Here is a 23717-nt window from a genome sequence, read left to right as displayed (position 1 = left end):
CGTGTGTTCTGATTGGCTAACGCTCGATCGCGTTTTATTCATCAGTTTAAACTGAGGTCAGTCCGTCTGGAAACTGTGAGGCGAATCTTATGGATCGAGTTCATGGAGATAAACGCGACGCTTGAACATCATTCCTGAGAGTTTAAAGTCCATATACGCCCGTTGAAGACGTGTTTTAATCGGGGCTCCAGCAAAATGAGACTTCGCTCGAGAAATATTTTAAACGAAAACCCGACGACACCGTGCCGCCGCCGTCGAGCCGCTCCGGAGACACCGGGACCGCAGACCCAGGTCAGGCTTTCTGTCTCGAACACGACATATGAAAAGCAAACAAAACTTGTGCGTGCGTGTGTGTGGGTGTGAGTTTGGTATGATTGAGCGTGTGTTTCCGTATTGTCAATGATCTGCACAGGCCTGGTTAGCATGATGCTAACCGATTTAAAGCAAAGAAACCCGTTGAACGGAATTAAACAACGTTACTATAATATTTTTAATTAAATTATCACAAATCACCATTAAAAAACATGTTATTGTTCATATAAATAATACTAATTTGTGTATTTCTGGTGAGCGTCGCAGTGCTGCCTCAACTGTTTATGGGCGTGGCGAATTCTCACCGTGTAGCCAATGAGATTTTAGTATTTTTGAATGGCGTTTGTGAAGTTGTATCTCAGCCAATCAGCGGCTCTGTGTATTCGCTGAAGGAGCACATGGATATTGTAGTTACTGTAGTTTATAACGCAAAGTACATTGATAAATTATATTCTTTGTAAGATAATCGAAGGTAGGCATTTTTACGTCAAAAATACATTTCTTAATGACAGATTTATTAACTGCCTGGTTTGTTCGCCCCTTAGGATGAAGTTAAAGTTCTTCAAGAGTGCTTGAATCTGGACCCTGATGATGTCCCAACAGTAGCCAAACGTCCACGGAGAAGGAGAAAAGCTTTATCAGCTGTTGACAATAAAGGTACATCATTGAATTTGACGAATGTGATTTACGAGTCTACTAATGATGATACGGTATTTAAAAAATCTCATGCTCTCCTTTGTATTTTTAGAGTCAGATTTCAAGACCCCAGTCCGTCACCTCCGGGAAAGGCATTCGGCATTGAATCCTGCTGCTCGAAGCCTCTACTCTCCTTCAGTGCACTTTCTCACACCCCCACGAGACAGTCAGTGCATTTTAACAATTCTGATCATTTATGAAATAGTTTAAAGTTTTTGCCAATATATATATATAAGCGATTATTAGCATGTAGCACAGTACAGGACACATACTCAAAAAAAAAGTTAAATCATGGGCATGCTGTACTAATTAGTTCCTCATTGTAATTTTGTTAATTCGGGGATATGTACATTAGATGTGTTTGAGGCAGATACAGTTAAACTTACAATTACAGACATTTTTATTAGCTTTTGGGTTAGGTTTAAAAAAAAAAAAATATTTCAAGTAACTTTTTTATGGTTTCAGTTTGTAAACCATAATATCCCTGGCAATTGATAAAAATAAAAAAAATCTATAATGAACTCTAGTTCAAAACACAACATGTTCCCACGCTACAGATATCTTAAAGGGATAGTTCACCCAAATATTAAAATGATGTCATTAATGACTCACCCTCATGTCGTTCCAAACCCGTAAGACCTCCGTTCATCTTCGGAACACAGTATAAGATATTTTAGATTTAGTCCGAGAGCTTTCTGTCCCTCCATTGAAAATGTATGTACGGTATACTGTCCACGTCCAGAAAGGTAATAAAAACATCATCAAAGTAGTCCATGTGACATCTAAGGGTCTGTTAGAATTTATTGAAGCATCGAAAATACATTTTGCTCCAAAAATAACAAAAATTTCTTTGTTATTGGGCGTGCCAGAAAACACATCATCAGCGCGTACACAACAGACCCGGAAGAGAAGACAATCCTGAATAAAGTCGTAATTTTTTTTTATTTTTGGACCAAAATGTATATTCGATGCTTCAACAAATTCTAACTGACCCTCTGATGTCACATGTACTACTTTGATGATGTTTTATTACCTTTCTGTACGTGGACAGTATACCGTACATACATTCTCAATGGAGGGACAGAAAGCTCTCAGACTAAATCTAAAATATCTTATACTGTGTTCCGAAGATGAACGGAGGTCTCACGGGTTTGGAATGACACGAGGGTGAGTCATTAATGACATCATTTTCATTTTTGTGTGAACTAACCCTTTAAAAGCTTTAAAAGTGACATGTACTACATATAAACCAGATTTGCATAAACCTAAACTTAAAGAATCACTTTTATATGGCTTTACTGTTACGTTTTCTCTGCTCTTCCCTACAGTGCAAATCCATTTGAAGTGTCTGACCTTCATTATGAAACATTTTGTCTGTACTCAATGGTTTTAAATTGAATTTGGCACAGACCTTTAGACTGTTCTGAATCTGTGTGATGTATTTTTTCTAGATTATCTGATTTATATAAATTCCTTTATGGGGTTGATAACTTTTATACACCAACCCCCAGTCTTATTTCTATCATGTTTTTGCATCTACTTGATAGGATTTGCTAGTGATGTATTAGCAACTTGCTCTGTTCTGGTTATGGGTTGTTGTAACAGTGTTGTTTGTTTTAATAGGAGAGCAGCCAAACACGAGTCCCATGTTCAGCCCTGAACACTGTGTGTTCGGCTACAGTGCTGCCAGCCCTCTTTCAGAGGATGAAGAGAATGAAGAAGTGTTCAGCCCGTGAGTCTCTTCTACAAAGGATTTCATTTTGTGCACTTCAGACTGATTGAGAAGGTTTAATTAGAATTTTTTTTTTCCTCAGTTTTACGTTTATTAAGAACATTCCGAATCGTTCACAACAGTCCAGGCCTGTCTCAGCAGTGCGGGACATTCCACCAAAGACGAGGAGCACACCTGCTGCTACCCTGGTGCTCGATTTGGTAAGTTATCTTCCTACTATCCTGCTCAGAATGTGACTGAACTGATTGAGTTTGCATGCAGTGACTGGAAACTCAGATGGGCCGTTAATGCTCCCCCACTGAGAGATGCTTTAACAATCATGTTCGGTTCTCATTGATTGGATTGAGGTTTAGAGGCGACTGGTTTGTGATTGTTTGTATTTCATTTTTGTACGATTCCAGGATGAAACCCTTGTGTTCAGTTCACTCAATGTGATTGATGATGCAGAATACACCTTCAATACTCGCTTTCAAGATCACAAGTACAAGGTTGGCAAAACTATTAATGTTTCAAATTAAACATGCTGAAAAATGTGCTCACCTTCAGGACATCCTAGATGTAGATGAGTTTGTTTCTTCATCAGATTTGGAGAAATGTAGCATTGCATCACTTGCTCACCAATGAATGCTCTGCAGTGAATGGGTGCCGTCAGAATGAGTCCAAACAGCTGATTAAAAACGTCAAAATAATCCACAGCACTCCAGTCCATCAATTAATGTCTTGTAAGGTGAAAAACTGCATGTTTGTAAGAAACAAATCCATCAAGGCGTTTAACTTTAAACTGTCCCTTCTGGCCTAAAAATGATTCCTTTATCCCCTGTTGTCCTTCCACATCAAAATCCACTGTTTTGACTGTTAGACTTGTATATGGTGCATATTTCTCACCTAATTCAGATGAGACATTTTTACCAGAGAAAGCAGTGTTATGGATGGAGGACTCATATTTTATAGCCAGAAGCAACGGTTTGAAGTGAATGTTTTTTTTTTTTTTATGATGGATTTGTTTCTTACAAAAAACAAGCAGCTTTTGGCTTCACAAGATGTTAACTGATTTACTGGACTGGTGTGGATTATTGTGATGTGTTCATCAGCTGTTTGGACTCTGATTCTGACGGCACCCTTTAGGGTTGCATGATACTGGAAAAAAACTCACATTGTAATTTTTTTTTTTGTGATCTTGCGATATGAAAAAAAAAAAAAAAAATCACCAGATTAAATAATTAGTTCTATTTGGAAAAAAATATTCAATGATTGGGGTGATTTTGTAGATGAGTAAATCAGCAAAATAAACAAATTACAAGCATAGGTAGATATAATAAAACAAAGATACAAATGAAATAAACAGTGCTTTATATTTTTCAGTCTTAACAGTATTCAGGTACAGAAATTGAATAATCAAATGTAAAATAACACTGCATAGTCTTCACTCTATAAATTAAATCTAATAAATCTGTTAAAGCTACAAAAGTGATTTTTCTCTGTGTTTTATTGTTTGATTAACATTCATGACAGAAAGCAGGAACTGCTGTAAACCAATATGCTGTTACACATCCGTTTTCTTTCTCAGTTGTTTACCTTCACCGAAGTCATAAGCAACTGTGTTTACAAGGGCTCTCACCAGATGCGAACAGCGCAGCACGACACAACAAAATACTAGAACCCATTATAATCAGTGATGCTGTCTACACTAGATGTGGAGCGGCACGACAAATCCCCGACAGTAAACTGATGCCTTGTTCGATTTATGACGTACTGACACAAAGTTCAAATGATTTTAATGGTTGCTTTGTCGTGTCCAGTGTAGACAGACTTTAGCTGTTGTGGCGCGGGGACAGCTGTCGTGTCCGGTGTAGACACGGTGTCTGTCTGTGAGCAAAGAAAATAATCAGAATAAATATAACAATCAGTATACTAAACATTGCGGATACGCATATCATGATATCGATGCTGAAACGATATATTGTGCAGCCCTAGCACCCGTTCACTGCAGAGAATCCACTGGGGAATTTCTCCAAATCAGTTCCTATGAAGAAACAAACTCATCTACATCTTGGATTAGCCTGAGGGTGAATGAGCTTTAATCAATTCAATTCAATTTTCATTTTGTATGAACCGTTCCTTTAAGCTTCTCATACATGCATTGGTTGGAAAGGAGGTTAACATCCTGCAGCTGTCATGGAACGTCTTCAGTTGTGTTGCTCCTGTGATTCATCAGACATCTTTTCACAGGTTTACGTGATCCTCAGGCCATATGTCAAAGAGTTTCTACAAGCCATGACCAAACATTTCGAGGTAAACATTGTGAATATTACACTAAATCAAAGATGAATATTTGATGCGCTACACTTCTTATTTATTTATTTTGTTTGGATGTTTGCATGCCATTTTCATTTGGTCCGTCTACTTTTTTTTTTTTGTCTTTATGGACAAAGTAGTACCCAAAAACCTGATCAAATTTTTGTGCTGAACATTTGTGTTGGTGTGAACAAGCCTTAAATGTTTCTAGTGTATTAATGTATTAATATACCTATTCTGTTTTTGTTTTCTTTCCTGTTACAGATGTTTGTTTACACCTCTGCAAAAAAGGAATACGCAGAGAAGATTGTAGATATATTGGACCCTAATAAAAAGCTCTTTAGGTGAGAGACATGTTGAATCTCATATGCCCTAAATTGTCTGGAACATGCTTCTCAGCTGGGCATCAGCAAACCTCACATTTTCATTGACCTGAGAGCCAAACCATGGTCCGACTGACTACGACATTATTTCATCTGATCTTTCAGCGTCATTATAGTTAACTAATACTGAAAGTTAAAATGTTATGTAGAATTAATAATCATTTAGTTCAGCTGGAAAATTTATGCTTACAATTCTAAACTGAAAACCTCTGCTCTCCTCCATACATCCAGGGTTGCCAGGTCTGCATGACGAAAGTAGCCAGTGCCAGTCAAAAACAATCCAAAGTAGAGCAATGACCATATCCCAAATATCAAAACTTAATGTCATTTCCATACCTAAAATACAGATTTTACATACATATTTTAATTTATCATTAACACCGCTCAAAGGCTTCCTACCAGTAGCCCTCCTTCTCAAAACGTAACATTTAGCACAGTTTTATCACAGGTAGAATGCAGAATATTTCAATGCAAGCATTTCAGTAAAATGTAATTTATGCAATATTTCAAACATTTAACCCAGAGGGAAAAATCAACCCGCGACAAAAGTTTAAAAGTAACCCAGTTGCGTGGGGATAAATGGGGACTTGGCAACCCGACATCCAACATGAGCCAAGAGATGAATTTGCTGCTCAACAGATCCTGAGCTCACTGACAAATATCTGATGTTGTAAGATGTGCTCGCTTCACGCAGAGTACGTGTGACTGCGAAATCGAACAGCGTTCAATACCACGCACAATGATAGCAACTCCCTGAAAATAATATACAGTATTTAAATGTTTGAGGGTGCAGGTGGGATTGGAACACAAACATTATGGCAGTGGGGCGGGATTAAGAAAACCGTCCTGCACAGAGCTGACAAGGCACCAGTTCTCTTTTTAATTTAGAGTAACTAAAATGTGCTAAAATGAGGCTGTATGGAATTATTAGGAGCTATTCTTTTTTTATTGTTGTTGTTTACAGATCACAAACTTTGCTTTGACGGAAGTATGAATATGTAATGATGTGGCTTTTGTTTTAAAGGCATCGTTTGTATCAGGACGATTGTGCCTGTGTGCTTGGACACTACATTAAAGACTTGACCATTCTGGAGAGAGACCTGTCGAAGACGGTCATCCTGGACAATGCCCCACACACCTTCCCATACCACGTATACTTCTCTTTACCTCTTCTATGGAAATGGGTTTGTTAAACATCAGGACTAACCAGCTTATCAGTGCCTTGGTCTTATTGGATCTGTGTTTGTTCTTTCTAGCTGATGAATATGATTCCCATAAAAAGCTGGATTGGAAATCAAGAGGACCGTGAGCTGCAAAAGCTCGTTCCGTACATGGAGAAACTAGTGCATGCGGTGAGTGTTTTTAGCCATTAACATCTATGCAGTTATTTATTACATTTAAATAATGATTATATAGCATAAAACATACTATTATTAGTAGTAGTAGAAGTAGTAGTATTATTTTAAGTTTTCCTACCCAGTTCAAACAGGCCATTTATTGGAACTAATAAAGTAGAGAAAACAGGCTAGATAATATTGTTCCTAAACAATAAATAATGATTTAAGAGTTAAATATGGGAAAATTACCCGTATATAGAGAGAAAAAAGTTTTTAATTTAAATAAGTACTATTTTTTTATTAAAATGCCCCTATTATGTGTAATGAAAGATTCAAATTTTGGTTTTGGGAGTCCCTAACAACAGGTTGACATGCACGCAAGGTCAAAAAACACTTTCATTGTCTTATAATATGCATTTATTTTTACCTTACTTGCTCAACGACTCCCAAACAATTCACTCAGTGATTAATTTTTCCAAACTCCGCCTTTGCGTGATGCTAATCTGCGGTGATTGGTCGGATTGGTCACGTTTTTATTACATCATGCCTGTAATAATGCCTGATAAAGCAGTGTTTGTGAGCACAGTGCTGCTTTGTGTACAGCGTTACCGGGGAATTTGCGTTTTCATTCAGACCAAGTGTAAAGATCAAAAGTGGGCGGGGAATATGCAAATGTTTCATGTTGAAGTCAAGATGAAACGCTTGGGATTCGTTTTAAAAACGACTCGTTTCAATGACTCAGAGTCTACTCTTTCTTTTGAGACAATAACTTTATACACGGTGCACTTTCAGATTTAAAACTTTGCAGGATGTTTTCATTCACTTAGAGCTGTGTTACACACTACATGAAAGATAATCTTCAAAATCCATAATAGGGGCACTTACTTAATCAGTGTTCAAAAAGGATAACGCTTTTGGTGTTTGGGGTCTGATAGATCCCAAACTTTTAAAGAGCGATTGCGTAAGGAAATATACTTTTTTATATATATGGAAAACTATATTATTTTTAATTTACTTCTCAACTATACAGGTCCTTCTCAAAAAATTAGCATATTGTGATAAAAGTTCATTATTTTCCATAATGTAATGATAAAATTAAACTTTCATATATTTGAGATTCAATTTCACACCAACTGAAATATTTCAGGTCTTTTATTGTTTTAATACTGATGATTTTGGCATACAGCTCATGAAAACCCAAAATTCCTATCTAAAAAAATGTGCATATCATGAAAAGGTTCTCTAAACGAGCTATTAACCTAATCATCTGAATCAACTAATTAACTCTAAACACCTGCAAAAGATTCCTGAGGCTTTTAAAAAACTCCCAGCCTGGTTCATTACTCAAAACCGCAATCATGGGTAAGACTGCCGACCTGACTGCTGTCCAGAAGGCCATCATTGACACCCTCAAGCGAGAGGGTAAGACACAGAAAGAAATTTCTGAACGAATAGGCTGTTCCCAGAGTGCTGTATCAAGGCACCTCAGTGGGAAGTCTGTGGGAAGGAAAAAGTGTGGCAAAAAACGCTGCACAACGAGAAGAGGGTGACCGGCCTAGGACCCTGAGGAAGATTGTGGAGAAGGACCGATTCCAGACCTTGGGGGACCTGCGGAAGAAGTGGACTGAGTCTGGAGTAGAAACATCCGGAGCCACCGTGCACAGGCGTGTGCTTTTGAACCAGAAACAGCGGCAGAAGCGCCTGACCTGGGCTACAGAGAAGCAGCACTGGACTGTTGCTCAGTGGTCCAAAGTACTTTTTTCGGATGAAAGCAAATTTTGCATGTCATTCGGAAATCAAGGTGCCAGAGTCTGGAGGAAGACTGGGGAGAAGGAAATGCCAAAATGCCTGAAGTCCAGTGTCAAGTACCCACAGTCAGTGATGGTCTGGGGGTGCCATGTCAGCTGCTGGTGTTGGTCCACTGTGTTTTATCAAGGGCAGGGTCAATGCAGCTAACTATCAGGAGATTTTGGAGCACTTCATGCTTCTATCTGCTGAAAAGCTTTATGGAGATGAAGATTTCGTTTTTCAGCACGACCTGGCACCTGCTCACAGTGCCAAAACCACTGGTAAATGGTTTACTGACCATGGTATTACTGTGCTGAATTTGCCTGCCAACTCTCCTGACCTGAACCCCATAGAGAATCTGTGGGATATTGTGAAGAGAAAGTTGAGACGCAAGACCCAACACTCTGGATGAGCTTAAGGCCGCTATCGAAGCATCCTGGGCCTCCATAACACCTCAGCAGTGCCACAGGCTGATTGCCTCCATGCCACGCCGCATTGAAGCAGTCATTTCTGCAAAAGGATTCCCGACCAAGTATTGAGTGCATAACTGAACATAATTATTTGAAGGTTGACTTTTTTTGTATTAAAAACACTTTTCTTTTATTGGTCGGATGAAATATGCTAATTTTTTGAGATAGGAATTTTGGGTTTTCATGAGCTGTATGCCAAAATCATCAGTATTAAAACAATAAAAGACCTGAAATATTTCAGTTGGTGTGCAATGAATCTAAAATATATGAAAGTTTAATTTTTATCATTACATTATGGAAAATAATGAACTTTTTCACAATATGCTAATTTTTTGAGAAGGACCTGTACATTTATGCTGTGTTTTTGTGGAAATGTGGAAGTTTTTTACCTATTTACTGCACAATTACTTAACCAGGCCATAAATTGGCTCATGAAAAATTATTTTTTTTTAAAGAAAAAAATCACTTAAATGTCGATCTTAATTAAATCTAAATTGTTTTAGGACATTGCTCTATGTGTTAGGGATAGAATACTGCCATCTGCTGGTTTGTGGAAAAACTTTAGAAATTATAATTAAAGAAAGAAAGTGCAATGACCACATGTATCCAATAGAGGTCCATAGGGACTCATTTCATTTTCACTTCATTTTTCTTGATGCTTCAACTTCTCACAACTTTATGATATTTTGTTTTTAAGCATTATAAAATACATTCTCACTACATTTGTTTTTCAAAGTTAGAATTTGTTGTTGTTGTCTGATATATTTTGAATTATCTGCTTTTGCTAATTATTAAAAGTTAAAAATTAAAGTTTAGCTGCCTTTCATCTTTCTTTTATCTGCACTTTTCCCTCTCTTTCTCTCTCTCTCTCTCTGTGTGTGTGTGTGAGTGAGTGAGGGAACATGCTTTTTCCATGTTGCATTTGTGAAATTTTTCAGATTTATGCCAGTTTAGTTGATTTTATTTGCCAATTTCTATAAAAAATGCTCTCTGTTGCAGTCACTTACGTACGTGTGTGTCTATGAGATAGAAAGTTCGTTCCACTTTTTATTTATGCTCCAGGACCAGACCTTGGTTTATATGTAGAAATTCTCAGATTTATAATGGATTTACTTTTATTTTTTTTGACAAACAAAATGGAAAAAAGTTCCATATTGAATTTTTTTTTTTTTTTTTTTTTTTTTTTTTTTCATTTTCCCATTCATTTTCAATGTGTGGGTAAACGGTATTTTTTTTTTACACACCTTTAGAACAAACAATTCAAGCCCAGTTGTCTTTTTTTTTTGTTTTTTTTGTGTTTGCGTGTGCATGTTTAGATTATTTAGGAAAAGTCACAGAGTTTCATGCCTCTGAGATGAAGGTAACACTTTTAAAAAATGAAGGAAAAGTCCAGTGGGAATGACCCCAAACACTGATTAAGGGTTAAATTACAAGTAGTCATTTTTAAGTAATGGTTAACTTTTTTTGTGTGTGTGTGTTTCTAGGATGACATCAGAAGTGTTTTAAAGAAGAGGACCGATCACTTCCACAGGCTGCTTTCTGAAGACTGATCCCTGTATTAAATGTAAATAAATGTAAAGCCATGCTTGTAAATGCCAGTCAAATTCCCACGCTCCATACTGCATGCAAGGCCAAATGTGTAGTATGATTTTATACTCTGGTCTAATAATAGTGCTCATATGATAGAGAACAGTCTTGTAATCCTCCTGGTCAGCTGGTGTTCTGACTTCTTCTGAAGAATAGGGCTGGATTCTCCTACCTTTAATTATATTTATTGATAAACCTTGAGGGATTTGTACAGGTTTGTGCCATTGGAAGAATGCTTTCACACTTTAATCTGTAAATCTGTAATCTGTAATCAATTTCAATATGTATTGTACTCAGAATTTTTAAAGAATGCTTCGGCCAGTTTTCAGTAACCAATAAAGTAAGAAGAAAAAAAAACATGTGTTTCTGAAAAGCTTGTGTCTGTAACTAGTTCTGTTTGTTCAACAGACATGGATAACACTTTAAGTTGTTTTTGGAAACTCCAAGTTAGGTAAAAGTTAAATCTGTTAAAAATTAGTTAAATCGGTGTACTGATTCACTTTAGTTACAAAAATAATTATATATTAGTTTTGAAAAATGCAATGTTCCAATGGCCGCTCAATCGCAGGAAGCCCCGCCTTCTGAATGAAAGAGCCAATCGGTAAAGTCAGCGCGTCACTGCAGCTGCCGTTAGAAGCGTCCCTGTTGCTATAGAAACAGTCAACGTTCTGAGACGTGCGCACCGGCTGATCGAGCCTGAATAATACGCTTTTTATAACGTTATTTGAGCAAAATAATCAACATTTATGACACGGTTGTCATCAGATTTCTTTGGTGATTTCAAATATGAAATTTTATCGCGAGCCTAGTGAACAGTTTTGTAGAATTTGATGTTTCCCCGTTCAAAGAGAGAGGTGTTGCACTTGGGTGCACGCGCATGGACGGTTTAGGTTAATCTGACGAATAAATTTAATAATTTTTCATTTAGTAACATTTCTTATGTGATGTGATTAACTTAAATGCAAGCGCTCTATTTTTGTATTGGATTTTGTTTAAAATATTTTTGAGCGCGGTATTATCAAAGGACTTTTATACACGGTGAGGAGACGCTGCGCCACCGGAAGTAGATGTTCGGCAAACATGGCGGCGTTGATAGGTGAGTAAACGAGCTTAAGGCGACTTTAAATCTCTGGATGGCGCAGTATTGCTATTACTGCGTTATATATAGGTGGAATGCATTAGATGTAACTAAACCACATCGCCTCTTCAGCTGTTAAAGGAATTACTTCGTGCTATGAAGGACTTTGCTCGCTGACCTTGTTACTCAACACTGATCTGAGACTCGCCGCTAGATGCAAACAACTCGCGTTACTTAACGTTACAGAATAAAGCTGTGCAAAGATATGTTTCATTATTTATCCCTTTCAAAGCATAAATAGCATTGATTTAAGCACAGTTATTATTGTAATATTTGTAAGTATTGTTATGGTTTCTTTTTATGTGCGATATGTGCAAATTAGTTTTTGTCGTTGTTTATATTTTGAGATTGAAACACTATTACACAGACAGTTATGGTTTTTGTGTATATATATTAATATATATATATATATATATATATATATATATATATATATATATATATATATATATATATACACACACACATACATAACTTTTAATAACGTGTTATTTCAGTTCCCCGCCTTCCCGCCCTTGGCTCCTTTAATCTAAGGTAAATTTTGATTTAGTTTTAGGAATTCTATTTAATTATTAGTGTATTTTTCCCCTTATATTTTGCTAATATTGTAAAATGTCGTTATTAATTTTTTTAACTTGATATTGTGTTTGTAATTTAGGGCCATTTCATCGTTTTCAGCTCATAAGAAGGTTCCTTTGACAGACAGAAAGGATGAAAACACCTCAAGGTGCGAAAGGGATGTGTTTTATGGTTGTATGTTATAAAATAACTCTTATACTGAGTAGTAATTTTTAACTGAGCATACCTTTCTTTCCAGTCTGGTCCCGTTCAGAGAGAAAAGCACAGCTCTGGCCCCAAAACCAGCTTCAGCGGTCAGCAGCAAGGGTGAATACATCATCACCAAGCTGGACGATCTGGTCAACTGGGCACGCAGAGTACGTAACTCTTTACATGTTTACACAAAATGTGCTTTAAAGAGATCAAATACACTCATTCAACAGTTTGGTGTCAGTAGATATTTTTATATTTCTCTTCTGCTCACCAAGGTTGCATTTATATAATCAAAAATAAGTTGCTAAATATTACTGTAGTTTAAAATTACTCTCTTGTATTTGAAAGTGTAATTTATTCCTGTGATGCAAAGCTGAATTTTCAGCATCTTCAGTGTCACATGATCCTTCAGAAATCATTCTAATGTGCTGATTTGCTGCTCAAAAAACATTTCTGATTATTATTCATGCTAAAAAAAGTTGTGCTGCTTCATATTTTAGTGGAAACCACATTACTTATATACATATACATATACATTATTTTAACCCTTTAACTGTCACTCACATTTTTAAACATAGACTTGTAAAGTGCACGATCCAAACTTACATTTTTATAATTCATGAACGAAAACATTTTGTAACATGATATTGATTTACCATTTTCGTGGTAATGCAATGTCTGATTTTAAAATGTGTTTTAAAGGATGAATTTTGAGATTTTAAGTTTTCAGTTGATAAATAATTTCTTATTATTTCTAAAGTGTGACAGAGAAAAAGGCAACAAAGAAGACTTTTTTTTTTGACAAAGATCAGAACTCCTGTTATGATGTAGATTTTTGAGGGTGCACTCTTGTCAAAAATTAAACTATTACTTTTCCTACATAATTTTTAACAAAAAACATTGGTAAAATATCTATTTAGGAGTCTTAGATCTTTTCAACGATATATAGTTTGTCATGATTAGATTAGGATTTAATTGTAATATAGTGAAGTAAGGACGGTGACAGTTAAGAGGTTAAGAATTAAATAGAAATCTTCCGTAACGTTATGTGTTTACCGTCACTTTTGATCAGTGTCATGCATCCTTGCTGAATAAAATTGTTTATTTCTTTAAAAAAATGAACTGATCCTAAAAAAAACTGGAATGTAGCGTATAATGTTCTTCCTGTAAAAATGGGGGGAAAGGTAAAAATGTAGCATGTTTGTATTCCAGAGCTCCCTGTGGCCCATGACCTTTGGCCTGGCATGTTGTGCTGTGGAGATGATGCACATGGCGGCTCCTCGTTACGACATGGATCGGTTCGGTGTCGTGTTCAGAGCCAGTCCCAGACAGGCTGATGTCATGATCGTCGCAGGGACATTAACCAACAAAATGGCTCCTGCACTGCGTAAGGTATTTGCACCATATCAGTAATAATAAACTCCCCTTTAATATAAATGTTTAGAAGAACAGTTCACCCAAACATGAAAATGGTCATCATTTACTCATCCTCAAGTCGTTCCAAACCTGTATGAATTTCTTTCTTCTGCTGAAAACAAATTTTGAAGATTGTGGGTAACCTAAAAAATGTTTCCATACTATGGAAGTCAATGGCTGCTTTGTTACCAACACTCTTAAAATATCATCTTTTGTGTTCACAAGAAGAAAGAAACTCATACATGTTTGAAGACACATCAGGGTGAGTAAATGATGACAGATTTTCTTTTTGTGTGTGTGTGTGTGTGTGTGTGAACTATCCCTTTAATATTTCTGTTTATGCTTTAGTGTAATAATGTTCTGCATGAATGTCTTGTTTATGGCAGGTGTATGACCAAATGCCAGAGCCCAGATACGTCATTTCAATGGGAAGGTGAGAAACACAATTACACTGATTAGGACAAACTACTTTATTTGTATGATACTTCATTATGTTTTGTTTTGTCTCTTTTTATCCTGGTAGCTGTGCTAACGGCGGTGGCTACTATCACTACTCTTATTCAGTGGTGCGGGGTTGTGATCGCATCGTTCCAGTGGACATCTACGTCCCAGGTGTGTTTCTTTTAAGCAAGCTCAAACATGTTCTGAGTGTCTCTGTGTGAATGAGTGGTGCGGTTTCGTCAAACACACACGACGCTCGCAGTGTTTTCAGCATCTGCATCTCAATATAGGAGACGTGAACAAGAGAACTTTTGAACTATGTGACTATGAGAGTCACTTCACATTCGTTTGAGAAAAACTACTGTCAAGCTCACACAGAAACTCAAACATCTTCACGACAGACCGCCAAAATAAAAGTTCAGTTCAACTTGAAAAAAATCTGACACAGATGTATTACTACTGTATGCTTCTCAAAGTATTATTATTTTTAGGGATGTAACGATTCACTCAACTCACGATTCGATTCACCATTTTGATTTCACGATTCGATTCACAATTATTATTTTTTTACAAAATGAGATTTAAGACAAATTATAAATTAAATGTCCTTTTATTGTTGTTTGGACAAAATGCTGCACTTATTTGTGAAATTGAAATAGAACACTATAATAATATACTAATATAGCACTTGCATGTTTTTGCTGTTTTGTTGGTTTTGATTGCTTCTGGTCGCTTTGGATAAACGTCTGCTAAATAACAAAATTTAAATATAATGTAAATGTAAATAACAAAACTAAGTTGAAATTTAAAAAAAAAAGCCCCAAATCAAATAAATAACACAAATAAAATAAATCTCTTTATATAAACAAAATAAGGCTTTGTCTGTGCTCTTTCCATTTAAAATTAGAGGCAACCACTGCATTTTAATCATGATCCAAACAAAGATGCTGCTTACATGCAACATAAGCAGTTTTTAATTTAAATTAGATTGCATCATTTTGAAATTTGAAGCAAAAACAGAATGGTTTGACTTCAGTTTTGTGAAACTATACATAATATCTGCATGAAACAGCAGATGAGCTGAATGAGATGCAGATTCACTCTCTGCCAGCAGGTGGAGCTTAAATCATTTCCTTGGTTACCACTGTAAACAAAGCACTTATGGACACTGCAGGAGGTGGCGCTTAAAGAGTTTCCTTGGTCACCGCTGTAAACAAAGCAGCGCTGCACTTATTAACCATCTAAACCTTTCTAAAGACAGTAAGTTCCGCTCGGACATACATTTATAAAAACTCCTACCCCTCAGTGAATCGCGATTTGTTTAGCATCTCAACCGATTTGAATCGTCACATATTTGAAACTATTTTCAACCAGCTCGCGGTTAATCGTCACAATCCCTAATAATTTTGAAAGAATATTATACAACCAAGACAGTACTTCATTCATGTTTTATTTAACGCAGTTCTGTAAATGAATTAATAATTTGATTATTTTGTAAAAGTTATTTAAATAGTTGCAGTCTTAGTAATTCATTTCATTAGACGATGATAGATTTGTATTAAATAATAAAACAGAATCCAGAAAAAAATTTAATGGAAAACACAGAATTTAGAGGAAAAATAAAAGGATTTCTTGGGGCCCTAAATTAAAACTCTGTGGAGTTTGTTCATTTTCAAAGTCCAACACACATGTGGAAAGCATTTCCATCCCTGTTGGAAAGCAATATTGTGGTCAATGTTAAAGAAGCCTGTTTCTGCCACCGAATAAAAAATAAAGGTAATTGCGACTTTCATCTCACAATTCAGACCTTTTTTCTCATAAGTTTATATCTCGCAATTCTGACTTCTTGCTTGTGAGTTATAAAGTCAGGGTTGTGAGATATAAACTCGCAATTCTGATGTTTTACTTGCAATTCAGACGACTTTTCTCAGAACTGAGAGAGAGAAACTTGAAATTGCAAATTATAAAGTCCAGTTCTGATATAAACTCGCAATTCTGACTTCATAACATGCCACTTTATAACTTGCAATTGCAAGTTTGTATATTGTAATTCTGAGAAAAAAAAATCAGAATTGCGAGATGTAAACATGCAGTTACGAGGAAAATAAAATTCTGAATTGTTAAATAAAAAGCCGCAATTACCTTAATTTTTTTTATTTAGTGGCGGAAATGGGCTTTCGTAAAATATCGATATTGTATGTGAAAAAGAAAAGTAAATATTATTAGCCAGCTCTACTAAAGAGAGAATTGTCTCTTAATACGTGTGAAATAAGATTATCTGTCTGTCCGTCCAGGTTGTCCTCCAACAGCAGAGGCTCTGCTTTATGGAACGCTGCAGTTACAGAAGAAGATCAAGCGAGAAAAGAAAATGAGAATATGGTATCGCAAGTGAGGCGTGATTGTGTTTGTGTGTCTGCTCTGAGATGTTTATTTAATACTGCTCACTTGTTGAGCTGATTTCTCAGGAGCTGCTCTGATTTGAGATAAAGCTCCTCCTCTTTGTAGCTACAATAAAGACTTTCTGCTTCACTGCTGAGTGCATTGACTTCTGTTTGATTCACGTATCTGTGTTTCGTCATGGTGGGTGCATTAGTTATCAATTGTTTTCATTTCCGCATTCAGGTAAATGAAGCCCATTTTTATGTAACATGCATATACAAGAAATTTTTATCAACTACTGTATACAGTTTTTTTTTGTACTGTGTTAGTAATGAAAAACAATTTGTCTAAACGACTCAAAATTAAAACACAAGTATCGTGAATTCTAATATGTATAAATGCAAACAAAGCTTTATATATATTTTTTGGTTTTAATATAAAACTTATTTAGTTTTAGCTGTTTAAGCCAGCATTTCTTATTTTCATTCAGTTTAATAATGTACTAAAATAACTAAAAACGGAACCTTAAAAATAAGACTTATATAGACATTTAAAAACAACTAATCCAAATTTCAAAAACAAAATTGCACAAGCTAACAAAAATTTACATGAAAGCAGAAAGTAAAAAAAAAATCTAATTTAAGATATTAACAAAAACTATAAACGTACTACAGTGATAGTAAACTGTGAATATATTCGCAATACTGAATGATATCTAAAACACAACAAGTAGCAATATGTAAATTATGTAGTGTTTATTTTGATGTCGTATAATCAAAAAAGAAATGAAAAGTCATTTACAAAACCTTTTCTAGTTATTTTGAGAGAATTAAATGCAATTCAGCCTTATAAATGAATTAAATAATTTCATTTCAGAGACGGTTGAGAGTAGAATGATTTATATACAGTTTGTTTTCTTATTCTTTAACAATAGTTGGCGTGATCATCTTTTTAAAGGAATAGTATTTGCATTCACTGGGAGGACTGATGTCCATCAACATGGTGCTGATCTTCTCCTTTTTGAATCCCGCTTCCACCAGGTGGGGAACCTGTGTCTCCTGGGCAAAAAAAAAGTAGATTTCTCATCATAAAACCACAGCACAAAGATATGGATTTAGTTGGAATGAGAGCGTCAGGAACTGAGCTACTCACTTGGAACATTTTGTCGATGTCATTATATTTGCTTTTCAGCAGCTCACCCCAGGAAGTGAGATTACAGTATGTGAGCACACCGCCGGGCTTCAGCAGTCTGTTAGCATGACCCTGATAACACAGTTCACTGTGATTAGGAAACCGCTGGACAAAACGGAGCGTGATCGCTCGCAGCAAACATCAGCCCAAATGGTTTTAATGTAATTGTCTTCCAACCTTGATGAAGTTGAACTGATGCGTGTGCCAGGTCTCTTCTGACAGAGGATATGTGTCATAAAGAATACCTGTGATTGGATGACAAATACATGCAGAGTACTTCACACAACTGCCATAAATTTCTTTAACAGCAACCTCGTATGTGATCCTGGAGCACAAAAGCGGTCATAAGTATCACAGGTTTATCTGTAGCAATAACCAAAAATACATTGTATGGGTCAAAATTATCGATTTTTCTTTTATGCCAAAAAATCGTTAGGATATTAAGTAAAGATCATGTTCCATGAAGATATTTTGTAAATTTTCCTACTGTAAATATATTAAAACTTAATTTTTGATTAGTAATATGCATTGCTAAGAATGTCATTTGGACAACTTTAAAGGAGATTTTCTCAAATATGTTTTCAGATTTTCAAATAGTTGTATCTCAGCCAAGTATTGTCCCATCCTAACAAACCATACATCAATGGAAAGCTTATTAATTAAAAAATTGACGCTTATGACTGGTTTTGTGGTCCAGGGTCACATATAATAATCATTTTCTGTCCAGTGCAATTTACTACATTACATATATTATAAGTCAACATTTCAACTACCTTTTAAAAGTTTGGGGTTGGTAAGAATTTTACATTTTTTTTAGGAAAAAAGTCATTGCAGCAAATATGCAAAATATTAATACAATTTAAAATAACTATTGTAATATATTCCTTTGATCAAAGCTGAATTTTTAGCATCATTACTTTAGTCTTCAGTGTCACACGATCCTTCAGAAATCATTCTGATATGATTTGATTTGGTACTCGAAACATTTCTTAACCTCACAAATGCTGAAAATGCAATTTTATAACAGTATTTCTTTTGAGCACATCTTTTGTACTAGCACTTTTGATTCATATAATGCATCCTTGTAGAATAAAAGTATTAATTTCTTTCAAGACTTTTGTTTTTCTTTTTTTATGTAGTCATTAGCAAGTAAACACCATTATGCATGTGCATTAAAAAAAAGATATTTTGCTTGCATTATAGTAAATATTAAAATGATTTTACCATCAAAGTGATTGTCGGGTAGAGTTGGCACCACATCTTCCCACAAACCTTTCAGAGGAACCACCTATGCAAGTATAACCAAAATAATGGAACGTTTAAGAAGTCATAAGCTGCTTCGAAATAACTCAGCACAACTTGCAGATACAGATATATTTTGTTTACTTTATGTGGCTGACTTTTGGCCCATTCCTGTAGCCTGTGGAATACACCATCGTTGCATTCAATGATCCAATGCTCCTCAATGGGGAAGGACTCCACTTTAGTGGCTGCTATGGCCATTCCAAAGCCGATCTCGAGCACCCTTCCACCTACATTCCCAAACAAGAGGAGACATGTTGTTCATGCTTTTTACATGTTTTCTTATTTATAATTCAGTGCTTCTCACTACAACTGCATGCTGTCCATTAAGTGTATATATATTTTACTATGCCTGATAGCTAATACTGACAGAGTGGTGGTCATGGGAAAGGTCATGGAGCTGCAGGAGGTGATATTTCAGAAAGGAGTAAAAATAGGCATGTGAGGAGTAAAGCCCTTCTCAAATGAATGGCATTTCTAGAAATTCCGTTTGCAGACTGTTGTGACACATGCCATACATTTTACGTTTAAGCTTGAAAAAAATTGAATCAAGTGTTTAACTTATGTCGTCGTGGCACAAGCACGTGTTTTATGTCACATTCATAGATTTCGAAATCTAATCCGACTGTCTGCTACAACGTGAACGTTTACGTTCTAATTCTACGCAAATGAAGGAGTAGGTACTGAATATTAATTAGGTAACGCCATTGGGCGCTCCAGGAAGGTTACGAAGCAACGTCATCATCGCTACATTAATATTCATTAGCGACGCCTTCTCCATAGTAGTGCGGGGAAGTCTCTGGGCAAGACTCGTTTCTGGAATCGGTTCTTTTGAACAGATCTTTTAGAACTGATCTAGTTCGGTCTTTTAAGCCATCACGTGGTCATCCTGGCGTGACGTACATGTTGAAAAATATAACAACAACAATAATTAAAAAAAGTGTTCGAACATACAGGTGACAGTTTGTTCAATTATTTATCAATTTATAAAATTACTTTTCGGTCAAATTGTAGGTATGTGAAAGATAAAGCGAGAAAGGCCCTTGCTAATCAAACTTAACCCAATTATTAACCCTGATTTGGACATATCCAAAAAAAGAAGTCTTTTGTATTTCTGGTTTTCAGTTACATAAATACTGCATGTTCGGACCTCTTTATTAGATATATATATATATATATATATATATATATATATATATATATATATATATATTATATATATATATATAATATATATAGTTATTTTTGCATAGAGTAGGTTAGTAAACGCATATTTGGACAGTGCTCGGTTCAAGGAGTCAGAGTTGATAACCGATTCACGAGTGAATCGTTTATACATGTTTGTTCAAAAGATTCGATTCAACTGAAAGCTTCATATAAGAATCAGAATCCCGTCGCCATACTAGAATGCTGAATTTTACGTTGTTATTGAGAACACGTCCAGTTTTAAAGGTTTTGGCGGATAATAGTGACACTTTTAAATATAATATGACAAATAAAGTCACTTTGAATGAAAACGTAACGCAACGAATCGACTTCTTTGACTCACTGTTTCAGCCGATCTAGAGTTAAAATAGTAAATTACCTTTAGATGCGGCAACTGTTGCGAGGGAGTGCATATATGGAGTTTCCCAGCGCTCCATGACGGGTTTCCCCATGATCTCCAAGTGTGTGTCGGTCTCATTGTAGTCAGCACTCGCGTCGTGCCACACTTGTTTGCAGTTTTCTCCCTTTGAGAAGATCGGCTGAGCGCTGGTCATGGTGGATTGCTGAATATTGACAGATGTGGTGTGCTGTTGAATCAACGCGCAGTGGCTGAAGAGGTCGTCTCTGTCGTGACTTGAGTGTTATATATTTAAAGAACTGCTGAGTGTGCAGGAATCAGTCTAGTCAAAGAGTGACTGTTGATAAGGAGTCCACTGAGAAGGGGGTGGTCTCTCACATGCATTGCTCTCTAGACTAGACAGCTGGAACAGCTCCTGATTCATGATGATTAACCCAACAGCTGTAACCCTTACTATCCTTTACTATGTAATAGGACTGCCATGTGGCAGAACCATGGTGCTGTGACTGTAGATAATAATACAGCGATCACTTTGATTTGCTGTTCAAAACCACATTGAAAATCTACATAAAATGTACATACACAGGGATGTACAAGAGGCGATGTGCATAAGTGCATTATACTGGCATAGTCTTCTTAAATATTAAAGATACACAGGGATGTTACAAGAGGCGATGTGCATATGTGCATTATACTGTAGTCTTAAATATTAAGATACACAGGGATGTACAAGAGGCGATGTGCATATGTGCATTATACTGTAGTCTTAAATATTAAGATACACAGGGATGTACAAGAGGCGATGTGCATATGTGCATTATACTGTAGTCTTAAATATTAAGATACAACAGGAATGTACAAGAGGCGATGTGCATATGTGCATTATACTGTAGTCTTAAATATTAAGATACACAGGGATGTACAAGAGGCGATGTGCATATGTGCATTATACTGTAGTCTTAAATATTAAGATACACAGGGATGTACAAGAGGCGATGTGCATATGTGCATTATACTGTAGTCTTATATTAAGATACACAGGGATGTACAAGAGGCGATGTGCACATGTGCAATTATACTGTAGTCTTAAATATTAAGAATACACAGGGATGTACAAGAGGCGATGTGCACATGTGCATTATACTGTAGTCTTAAATATTAAGTTACACAGGGATGTACAAGAGGCGATGTGCACATGTGCATTATACTGTAGGTCTAAATATTAAGATACACATGGATGTACAAGAGGCGATGTGCACATGTGCATTATACTTGTAGTCTTAAATATTTAAGATACCACAGGGATTGTACAAGAGGCGATGTGCACATGTGCATTATACTGTAGTTCTTATATTAAGATACACAGGGATGTACAAGAGGCGGGGGGCATGTGCACATGTGCATTATACTGTAGTCTTAAATATTAAGATACACAGGGATGTACAAGAGGCGATGTTGCACATGTGCATTATACTGTAGTCGTAAATATTAAGATACACAGGGATGTACAAGAGGCGATGTGCATATGTGCATTATACTGTAGTCGTAAATATTAAGATACACAGGGATGTACAAGAGGGGGCAATGTGGCATGATACTGTAGTTTCTTATTTAAGAGATACACAGGGACTGTACAAGAGGCAATGTGCATATGTGCATTTATACTTTGTAGTCGTAAATATATTTAGATACACATGGAATTGTACAAAGGAGGCAAAGAGTCCAAGGGTCTGAGGAGGAACGCCATTTCAATTCTCTGTATGTATGTGCTGTACGTGTGGCAGTATTGACAATAAGGCAGACTTGACTGGACTTTGAACTAACATGAATCATCAAGATCCGCAGGTTCATATCAGCATGAGTGATGTCATAAAAGCAAAATAGGGACGGATCAGATAAGTCATTGTCAAATTAATTTTTCAATTTCACTTTCACACAAATGTGTTATACAGCAAAAACATAGTGGATCTCAGGACTTGGACTCCATGATTATACCATGGCACTGAATGATTACATATACGTATGTACTTATCAGGATACATGTTCAAAAACATGGGTTTTCTGTGATCCTTGTCCCACCAAAAAAAAAAAAAAGTACTAGTGTGTGTGCATTTGGTATGTGCATGCAGTCGAGACTCATTTACTCTAATCACGTGACTGATAGTAAGGGTTTGTGCAATCGTACAGAACAAAGTGGACTTAGGAACTATTTACATGCAGAACGGCCACAAACATTTTTTTTTTTTTTTGCCACTTTTCATCAATATTTTCAGTTTACAAATTCGTAGTCTATTTGCATACCAACATTCCTGTGTTACAAAACAGTTTAAAAATAATATTGTGTCAGAAATGGCACATCTGTGCTGTGCTGCAACATCTCAATGAATTTCTTTGCATTTCTTCATGTTTCTGTGAGCAGCAAACCCCAAAACAACTAATGTGGAGGTTATTCATTTCAAACTGACCTATCTAAAAGCAAATTTTGTTGTCCTGCTTTTGGTTTTGTGGTGGTTGTATGTTATTCAGTCAAATCAAAAAATACATTGATTAGTGATTTAATCACTAGTTAATAGAAGTATTTGGCTGTGACATCTCTTTGCTTTTCTTTTAGTTGTGGCTCTATTTCCTGTCCTGTAAACACTGATAAATGCACCCCTAACATGTGTATTCATGAACCTGTGGAAAAGGTTTGTTGAACTAAACATTCCAAAACAACTTAATACGTAAGCACAATCGAAGCACATTCCAGAGCTGAAATTTTCTTAAAGAGACAGTCACCAAAAAAGGATCTGTCCTCATTCAATCACTCAGTCATTACAAAACTGTACTGATTTTCTGATTTGGGTTTGATTTTTGACAGTTATAATGTACAGGACAATTTTAATGCCCATTCTATTAAATGGGAATTATTTCTG

At 36.0% G+C, this 23717-nt stretch overlaps 3 protein-coding genes across 3 annotated transcripts; 2 read left to right on the top strand and 1 right to left on the bottom strand.

Moving 5' to 3' along the window:
* The first annotated feature begins 27 nt into the window (after positions 1-27).
* On the top strand, positions 28-10953 carry LOC109063327 (CTD small phosphatase-like protein 2). The gene is made up of 11 exons (XM_042734606.1): positions 28-291; positions 858-969; positions 1061-1174; positions 2632-2740; positions 2823-2940; positions 3142-3228; positions 4970-5032; positions 5300-5379; positions 6443-6569; positions 6675-6770; positions 10498-10953. The coding sequence occupies exons 1-11, from the start codon at positions 196-198 to the stop codon at positions 10561-10563; spliced, it is 1068 nt and encodes a 355-aa protein (XP_042590540.1). The 5' UTR covers positions 28-195; the 3' UTR covers positions 10564-10953.
* Positions 10954-11447: 494 nt separating this feature from the next.
* Positions 11448-16895, top strand: LOC109063297 (NADH-quinone oxidoreductase subunit B-like). The gene is made up of 8 exons (XM_042734605.1): positions 11448-11696; positions 12236-12272; positions 12397-12465; positions 12556-12673; positions 13722-13901; positions 14312-14358; positions 14449-14537; positions 16661-16895. The coding sequence occupies exons 1-8, from the start codon at positions 11681-11683 to the stop codon at positions 16756-16758; spliced, it is 654 nt and encodes a 217-aa protein (XP_042590539.1). The 5' UTR covers positions 11448-11680; the 3' UTR covers positions 16759-16895.
* Positions 16896-17485: 590 nt separating this feature from the next.
* On the bottom strand, positions 17486-21153 carry LOC109063324 (guanidinoacetate N-methyltransferase-like). The gene is made up of 6 exons (XM_019080403.1): positions 20824-21153; positions 19323-19468; positions 19161-19224; positions 18114-18181; positions 17898-18008; positions 17486-17803 (listed from the first exon to the last, which is right to left on the bottom strand). Exons 1-6 carry the CDS (start codon positions 20996-20998, stop codon positions 17663-17665), a joined length of 705 nt encoding a protein of 234 aa, XP_018935948.1. The 5' UTR covers positions 20999-21153; the 3' UTR covers positions 17486-17662.
* Between the last annotated feature and the right edge of the window lie 2564 nt (positions 21154-23717).

The sequence above is a fragment of the Cyprinus carpio genome, chromosome B11, assembly GCF_018340385.1.
Source record: "Cyprinus carpio isolate SPL01 chromosome B11, ASM1834038v1, whole genome shotgun sequence".
NCBI classification, from domain to species: Eukaryota; Metazoa; Chordata; class Actinopteri; order Cypriniformes; family Cyprinidae; genus Cyprinus; species Cyprinus carpio.
Note: the sequence above shows the minus strand (reverse complement) of the source record. Positions and strands in the feature narration are given on the sequence as shown.